A 9,678-nucleotide genomic window follows, 5' to 3' on the forward strand; every position below is an offset into this window, starting at 1 on the left:
ATCTTAGGTGGCTTTTCAGTCACCTGATTGGAGAAGCCGAGTTAGGAGAGGAGTAACTGCAGCGCAGGAGAACGCACAAGATGGCGGACTTCAGCGGAATGTCTAAGGATGATCTGGAGATCGTGTATCAGGAGAAGGGTGTGGATATCCTTTATCAACACGTCCAGAAGCATCATGAGGGCGGCACTCGTGAGCTTGGTGGAGGTAGAGAGTGCTAAGGGCGTTGGCATCAAAGAGGGCGGCCTACCAGTGGACCTTTGTACAGAACCGGTGAGACCCACAAGCCCCACCCTCTCTACTAGCAGCAGCCATGTTTCATAACTAGCAGGGCCGAAGGTCCAACATCCCTGGGGGGGTGACACGGATACCTAAGCAGATCGGCTAGTGGAATTCGGAGAAAGGGCAATGGAGCAAGAGTGCTTGATCATCACCTCACTTTCCAAGGGGCTCCAGTGACTGTGCGCAGCCCATTCTGCCACCTGCAGTAGCAAGAGCCAGTGCTCCCACCTGAGGCAAAAGCGCGGAGCGTGCAAGAAAGACTGGGCGCACTTAGCCCCAGAATACAGCCCATGGCTTCAGCTGTGTCACTAGGCTGCAGCAGTGAACGATGCCCGGACTGAGCAGAGTGAGTGGCTTTAGGGCAGGAGGAGTGGGGTACTTAATAGATTGGGTCTTGGTCCCAGCCGGTGGCTGAGAGCTATCAAGGAGGGTAGATAAGCCACTTAGTGAGGAGAACTCCAGAAAGCACGTCTGGATGGACTCAGGCCCCTCTTATTTATTTTTTTATATATTAACAAGTGTGGTACATCCCTGCAAAGGCAGATCCAATCTCTTTCTCATCAGACTCTGCTGTCTTCCCTGCACTCTCACTCAGATGTTCACTGCTGCCAGTAGCACACGTATGAGAAGCAGAAGTATGGCGGCTGCTGTATAGATCCTGATATGTAATTCTCTATATCATACTTACCGTACACACATCATCCTTATTACAAGTGAGAGAATAGAGGTAAGACACTGAAGATGGGGGTGTTACAGTGGATTATAACCTAGTAGATGATGATGATTACAGGGTATTATATGGTATATTGCATGTAAAATACCTTGTTCCACACCTACTCTGCTGTAGCAATATACCTTATATAAGGGTGAGTAACACATGTACAGGCTTACCAGCGTATGAGCACACACATAAAGGAATGCTGCCTTACCAATGCTTCCAGGAGTAACGTTAGGAGACATTATTATAAAGCCTTCATTAAAAGTTATGTTTTAATACACACATTTACTATTAAGTGTCCCAGAAAGTCGTCTTCTCCTATTGTTTACAAGATTAATATTGTTACAGAAAATTTCACATTTCCATAATGTGTTTTATTTCCAGCAGATGGACACACAAGCAGGAATATCTCAGAAGGACATCTAATGTTATCCCCGGATTGTGACATAAAAGATAATGACAGTAGACAGGATTCTCCAGGAGATAACCCCATTACCCCAATTATACATCCAGCTCTATCAGCTGGTCCCTCTGATCCTGGGGAATGTTCTCCTGATCACTCTGATATTGGTGCATCTGTTACAGCTCTGAGAGTAGATACAGTGTTTCCCTGTTCTATAGATGCCAAATGTTTTACACAGAACACAAACCTTATTACCCATCAGCCAGCTAAGGCAGGTGAGAGGCCACTGATATGTTCTGAGTGTGGGAAATGTTTTACATACAAATCAGGTCTTGTTACACATGAGAGAATACATACAGGTGAGAAACCATATTCCTGTTCTGAGTGTGGGAAATGTTTTACCCAGAAATCACAACTTATTACACATCAGCGAAGTCACACATGTGAAAGGCCATTTCCATGTCCTGAGTGTGGGAAATGTTTTGCACATAAATCAGATCTTGTTAGTCATAACAGAAATCACACAGGTGAGAAGCCATTTTCATGTTCTGAGTGTGGGAAATGTTTTACCTGGAAATCACAACTTGTTACACATCTGCGAAGTCACACAGGTGAAAATCCATTTCCATGTTCTGAGTGTGAGAAATGTTTTACATATAAATCACAACTTGTAATACATAAGAGAATACATACAGGTGAGAAACCATATTCCTGTTCTGAGTGTGGGAACTGTTTTACATACAAATCAACTCTTGATGCACATAAGAGAAGTCACACAGGTACATCACCATTTCCATGTTCTGAGTGTGGGAAATATTTTGCACAGAAATCACAACTTGCTAGACATCAAAGAATTCACACAGGTGAGAGGCCATTTCCATGTTCTGACTGTGGAAAATGTTTTGCACAAAATTCAGATCTTGTTAGTCATAACAGAAGTCACACAGGCGAGAATCCAATTTCTTGCTCTGAGTGTGGGAAATGTTTTGCCTGGAAATCACAACTTGTTAAACATCAGAGAAGTCACACAGGTGAGAAGCCTTTTCCATGTCCTGAGTGTGGGAAATGTTTTGCAAACAAATCAGATCTTGTTAAACATAAGAGAAGTCACACAGGTGAGAAGCCATTTCCATGTACTGAGTGTGGTAAATGTTTTGCACAAAAATCAGATCTTGTTAGTCATAACAGAAGTCACACAGGTGAGAATCCAATTTCCTGCTCTGAGTGTGGGAAATGTTTTGCCCGGAAATCACAACTTGTTATACATCACAGAAGTCACACAGGTGAGAAGCCATTTTCTTGCTCTGAGTGTGGGAAATGTTTTGCCCGGAAATCAGATATTGTTAGACATCAGCGAAGTCACACAGGTGCGAGGCCATTTCCATGTTCTGACTGTGGAAAATGTTTTGCACATAAATCACATCTTGTTATTCATCAGAGAAATCACATAGGTGAGAAGCCTTTTTCTTGCTCTGAGTGCACGAAAAGTTATACTCAGAAATCAGAACTTGTTACACATCAGAGAAGTCACACAGGTGAGAAGCCATTTCCATGTCCTGAGTGTGGGAAATGTTTTGCACACAAAAGAGATCTTTTTAAACATGAGAAAAGTCACACAGGTGAGAAGCCATTTTCTTGCTCTGAGTGTGGGAAATGTTTTGCACTCAAATCAGCTCTTGTTATACATCACAGAAGTCACACAGGTGAGAAGCCATTTTCTTGCTCTGAGTGTGGGAAATGTTTTACACAGAAATCACATCTTGTTACACATCGGCAAAGTCACACAGGTGAGAATCCATTTCCATGCTCTGAGTGTGGGAAATGTTTTGCACTCAAATCAGCTCTTGTTATACATCACAGAAGTCACACAGGTGAGAAGCCATTTCCATGTTCTGAGTGTGGGAAATGTTTTACACACAAATCACAATTTGTTACACACCAGAGAAGACACACAGGTGAGAAGCAATTTTAATCTTCTGGAGTATACTCATCATTGCCATGCGTTGTTCTTCAAGGTTCTTATCGTATCTCCTATGCTTTTTGCAATATACATGCTACTGCATGGTGAAATAATCAGATGTCATGTCCTCATCTACCACTGCTATGCAGATGATCTGTCTTTTGCTCCAGACACTGAGAACCCAGTCCCAATCCTAAATGGTTGTCTAGCTGAGCTCCAGGTGTGGGTGATGCCAGTTGGCTGTGACTCAGTCCTGGTGAAACAGGTCCATATGGTAGAAGCTCACCAACAAAGGACAGGGCTACAGCTCAGCTTTGCAAACCAACCAGACTTACACTTGGGGGTTCAGAGTTACAAAATTCTGATCCTGTGCAGAATCTTGGTGTCCTGGATTGTGGAGTGACACTTAGACATCAGGTATCAGCCACAATCAGATCCTTATCTGAGGAACATAGCCAGACTCCAGCACTTATTTCCCTCAGAAGATCTACCTACAGTCATACATGTACTTGTATCATCACGCACAGACTACTGCAATGTCCTCTACCTGGGTCTCCCAGCAAAAGAATTACTGAGCTTGTAGCTTGTACAGAATGCAGCAGCCAGGTTGTTACCTAACCAGCCCGTTCCTGCCACATAACACCCATTCTCTGCTCCCTTCACTGGCTGCCTGTAAGATGATGACTCGGGGCCTAATTCAGGTTTGATCGCAGTGTGTGATCCAAACGGAATTATTGAAAAATTGCGGGCGCATCCACTGCGCCCATCCCGTGCATGCACCTGCATTTTCTGCAGAGGGGACGCAGAAAATGTGATTGCCTGTCAGGCAGAGGCAGTCACGTGGGGTGGGCGGGCAATGCTCCATTTCCAGGGAGGGAGCGGTGCGGGGGCAGTGTGGCGCGAACGGAGGACAGACGGGCATGATCACGGCTGTGTGACATCACATGCAGCCGCCATGATCAAGAAAAATGCAGCGGGCCTCCTGCGCAAGCAGCGGCAGCAGGAGGCTTCACTAATTTCTACGATAAAGCAGAAATTGTGAGGCAATCGCAATTTCTGCTTCATCAAGGGGGTAGGCGGTGGTCAGCATGCTGGGTGGCCTTGCGATGGGTGGCCCCTAGCACGCTAGGAAAAGGATTGCTAATTAGCAGCATCTGCTATCCTTACTGAATTTAGACCCTCTATTAAGTAATCTTACTGAGTCCCAGCCTTGCATGACCATAATACCAGAAGCAGCTGCTGCCTCCGTACTGCCCGGGTTTCTTCCATCTGTTGATGGACTGTTAGCAGTACCATAAATTCCCAAGCAGTGCTAAGATGTCAGGGGAAACAGGGTGGGTGGCAGTAGTGCAGTAGCGGGGGCTACTGGAGGCAATGTCTATGTGGGTAATATTGTCCCCAAGCAGGGCTGAGGAGGGAGACAGGGCAGGGGGCAGAAGTAGGAGCTGCTGGAGGCAATGTCTATGAGGTTAAACGTCCCCAAGCAGGGCTGAGGAGGGAGACAGGGTGGGTGGCAGTAGTGGGAGCTGCTGGAGGCAATGTCTATGTGGGTAAACATCTGCAAGCAGGGCTGAGGTGTCAGAGCGGGGAGACAGGGCAGCTGGCAGTAGTAGGGGAGACACGGGTGGATGGCAATAGTGGGGGGAGATGGGACGGGCGGCAGTAGTAGGGGAGACAGGGCAGGTGGCAGTAGTAGGGGAGACACGGGTGGATGTCAGTAGTGGGGGGAGACAGGGTGGGTGGCAGTAGTGGGGAGAGGACAGGGTGCGTGGCAGTAGTGGGGGAGACATGGGGTGGATGGCAATAGTGGGGGGAGATGGGGCGGGTGGTCACAGTGCAGTACCAGGGGCTGCTGGAGGCAGTAAAGAGGTGTATGTGTTCCACACAGAATCAGTTGATAATTAGACTTAATGATGATTATGCTTCCTTATTTCTAATGAATCCCTTGTATGTGTTACTGTTATTTGCTGTGTCAGCCTTTATGTGTGTTCTGTGTAATAATCCTGAAAGTAGTGCTGCTACCGATCTCATCATTTGTAGTAACTTGGAAAAGATGAGATATGAGATGCACTCTGGAAGCTTATAGGGGGTTAATAAGAGATGAGCGCAGATGTGACATCACGCAACCCCCCCCCCCTCCTGGAAAATGGCCCCGGCCCACCCGCGTTCACCCCTCAGGGATGCGACCACAATGTGTGTGTCTGCACGGCCGCTGTGCATGTGCATTTTGCCACCACCGGGTAAACTGCTGCGGGCCACTATTGCGGATGGGTCTGAATGACCCCCATAGGCTGTTGTGCAGAGTAAAGTATTTTTTAAGTTTAAAATACAGACAAAAATATGTGTATTAAAGATATGAAATAAAGTTGTTTAAAAGCAAAATATTTCTGGTGCAATTTTGGCTATGTCCGATTTTGACAGCGCATTTGAATAGTGGGATGATATTACGGGGGGAAGGGGGGGTCTCTGTGTAATTAAATAGTTTTATCATTTGTTGGTTTTAATTAAATTTTGTCTGTTCAACTGTTCTGTTGTTTTTTTTTACTCTGATAAACTGTTTTTAAAGTAAACTGATGGACAATAGGTTAGTTGCGCAGTTTCCTCAATGTTACGCTGTTTACACTTTATTCCTAGCTACGGGCGTACCTATGCGTAGCGCCACTTAGCGTACCTTTTGAGCGTTGATGCACTCATAATACTTTGGTGAATATATATGGCTACAGCAATATAACACACTTAGACCTTAGTATAGTGTTGGAAGTGTCCCTGACGCTTCGCCAGATTAACAAAATAACAGACGAGACAGATGGGTAAGTTTGGAGTAAAGGTCCAATCCAATAACCATATATATTAGTCCCTAGCGGACACAAAGGGATAACTATGCTACACTGTAGCAACACAATACAATTCAAGGATACAGTAATACGTGCAATAATATACAACAGACGGGAAATAAATGCAAGTACAATTAGCAATACAACTATACCAATACAATAGGATCAGTTACCGTCATACATACGCTGCGCCACCGGATTCCAGGCCTCCGTCGCCTTACAAGATGACCTCTGAGAAAGGTGACTGAAACCTGGCCCAGGTGCGTCCTTTATACAATGTTCCACTAATAGTACAATAGGGAATGTAAGATCTTCCATTGGTCCAGGGGCGGGACATATTCAGTACACTGTGTGTCATTGGTCAGCTGGAACACTGAGCGACACCTAATCTTGTGATGTGATTACAGGTTACTTCTGGGCTCCCACCTAAAGACCAGTTCAAACCGACCACAGTATCATACAGTAATATACATGAATCCGGTATCGCTAATAACTTGTTGAGGTAATATGTGACAATATCCTCGCAACCACCGAATTATTACTTATGTGACCCTGAACAATTTGATCCCACACACGGTATCCATACACGGTGTCCTTAATATTTAATGGAACAATACATATATACATATATATACCTTGGGTCTTATATACGTGAATGTGATCGTCAGCTCAACAACACATCCACTTATAGGAGACTGACTAGGGACCCAACTCGAGAGTTTAAAAAAGAATTGGACCAGTATTTACAGGATGTTTGTGAACAGGGCCTTATTTCTTCTGAAGTTAAGAAAGCATTGTGTGTAGAATATCCGAAAGTGCCCCTTTTTTACACTGTGCCTAAGATACATAAGTCACTCGTAGACCTACCTGGCCGACCTATAGTGTCGGCCAGGGGCTCTTTATATCATCCAGTATCAATATTTTTGGATGCATTTTAAATCCATGCATCCAAGCTACACCGTCTTATTTAAAAGACACAACTACTCTCTTGATACAAATGCAAGAATTGGGTGACTTACCTGAGCACATGTTGATGTGTAGTGCTGATGTCACTAGCCTCTACACCTGCATCTACTACTAAATGAGAACCGTTTAAATACGGGCCCCGACCTAGGAGTTTTTTTTTTAAGTTGTTACATTTGGTTTTGAGTCGGAATTACTTTGTCTTTAATGGAGGATTCTTTTTACAAATAGCAGGCTGTGCGATGGGGTCGGCAGTGGCCCGATCGTACGCCTGCGCCTTCATGCACTATGTTGAAAAACAAATGTTTTATCTTAACACAACTGTTATGTCGCAGGTAATTTATTACAAACGCTATATTGATGACCTGGTGTTTTGGCAAGGCTCTAGGGAAGATCTGGTCCAACTATGGGAAAAACATAAACAGAACATGTAGTGAAGTTCACCACAACATTGGATGAGTTTACAATACATTTTTTAGACGTATCCATCACCCGTAGTGACAAAGGGGTATCTACCTCCATTTACATCAAACCCACCGATCGGAATACATTACTTAGTCATCAAATGTTTCATCCTTTGGCTCTCAAGACAGGACTCCCCTACTCGCAATTTCTGCGGGTTAGAAGAATTACCTCAGACCCGGCAGAAACCATAGTGGCATTGGATAACATGTTGAGTAAATTTGCCCAGCGTGGATATCCAATGAAAGCATTACAGGCGTCAAAGACAAGGGTTCTTCATATGCCACGGGAGCAGGCTCTCACACCCAAAATTAGAAATAGGGTTTTGGGGGTTAAAAAACTAACCTGGGTCAATAAATATACGACAGCAAGTAAACGGGTGGTTAAGAAAGCAAAACAAATGTGGCCAATCATACAGACTGATCAGGCATTGTCCACATTAGCAGAAACTCGTCTCATGTCTTGCCACACACGTGGCAAAAATCTAGGGGATTATGTTATGAAACTTGATGTTTCTAACCTTACTAAGATTAGTCAGTCCTATTTTCTGTGACAAAAACAGGGATGTTTTAAATGTCTAGGGTGTGCTACCTGTAATACTCTTATTACAGGAGCAACATTTAACCACCCACGTAGTGGTCAAAAAATTAAAATCCGGCACAGACTTACCTGCACAACTACACATGTAATATACCTTTAAACTTGTCCTTGTGGTCTTGCCTATGTGGGCAAGACTATTCTTCAATTTAGGGAGAGGATGGCCCTTCATCGCAGTGCCATTAAAAAGGCCCATGAAAAGAACCAAAGTGATCAACCATTTGCAAGGCACTGCAAACATGGAGTTGCCTTAATTAGGGCGATTCTAATAGACCATGGCCCTCATTCCGAGTTGATCGCTCGCAAGGCGATTTTAGCAGAGTTACACACGCTAAGCCGCCGCCTACTGGGAGTGAATCTAAACTTCTTAAATGTGCGACCGATGTATGTGCAATATTGCGATCACAAACCTCGTAGCAGTTTCTGAGTAGCTTCAGACTTACTCTGCCTGTGCGATCAGTTCAGTGCTTTTCGTTCCTGGCTGACGTCATAAACACACCCAGCGTTCGCCCAGGCACTCCCACCGTTTCTCCGGCCACTCCTGCGTTTTTTCCGGAAACGGTAGCGTTTCCAGCCACACGCCCCTAAAACGCCGTGCTTCCGCCCAGTAACACCCATTTCCTGTCAATCACAATGCGAACGTCGGAGCGATGAAAATGCCGTGAGTAAACTTACTTTCTCCATAGTAAAGTTACTTGGCGCAGTCGCAGTGCGAACATTGCGCATGCGCACTAAGAGAATTCTCACTGCGATGCGATGAAACTCTCCGAGCGAACAACTTGGAATGAGGGCCCATGTACCTAAATCCCTCAGGGGCAGTAACAGGGACAGGGTGCTGTTACAAAAAGAATCCAGATGGATTTATACCCTGGGTACTATTTCCCCTAGGGGGTTAAATGAAATTTAGGGTTACAATGCTTTCTTTAGAGCCAGCTCCCTATATGATTCATTCCATACTTTAAAAATTGGAGTTTTGAGAACAATGGCCCTCATTCCGAGTTGTTCGCTCGCAAGGCGAATTTAGCAGAGTTACACACGCTAAGCCGCCGCCTACTGGGAGTGAATCTAAACTTCTTAAATGTGCGACCGATGTATGCGCATTATTGCGATCACAAACGAGTTAGCAGTTTCTGAGTAGCTTCAGACTTACTCTGCCTGTGCGATCAGTTCAGTGCTTTTCGGTCCCGGCTGACGTCATAAACACACCCAGCGTTCGCCCAAGCACTCCCACCGTTTCTCCAGACACGCCTGCGTTTTTTCCAGAAACGGTAGCGTTTCCAGCCACACGCCCCTAAAACGCCGTACATCCGCCCAGTAACACCCATTTCCTGTCAATCACAATGCGAACGTCGGAGCGATGAAAAAGCCGTGAGTAAAAATACTATCTTCTTAGTAAAGTTACTTGGCGCATGCGCAGTGCGAACATTACGCATGCGCACTAAGAGAATTCTCACTGCGATGC

At 45.1% G+C, this 9,678-nt stretch overlaps 1 protein-coding gene across 1 annotated transcript; it reads left to right on the forward strand.

Moving 5' to 3' along the window:
- The first annotated feature begins 1,384 nt into the window (after nt 1-1,384).
- LOC134983260 (gastrula zinc finger protein XlCGF26.1-like) lies at nt 1,385-5,019 on the forward strand. Its single transcript, XM_063948984.1, has one exon. The coding sequence runs from the start codon at nt 1,423-1,425 to the stop codon at nt 3,370-3,372; it is 1,950 nt and encodes a 649-aa protein (XP_063805054.1). The 5' UTR covers nt 1,385-1,422; the 3' UTR covers nt 3,373-5,019.
- Nucleotides 5,020-9,678: the final 4,659 nt, after the last annotated feature.

Source organism: Pseudophryne corroboree (genome assembly GCF_028390025.1).
Source record: "Pseudophryne corroboree isolate aPseCor3 chromosome 3 unlocalized genomic scaffold, aPseCor3.hap2 SUPER_3_unloc_11, whole genome shotgun sequence".
Classification (NCBI taxonomy): Eukaryota; Metazoa; Chordata; class Amphibia; order Anura; family Myobatrachidae; genus Pseudophryne; species Pseudophryne corroboree.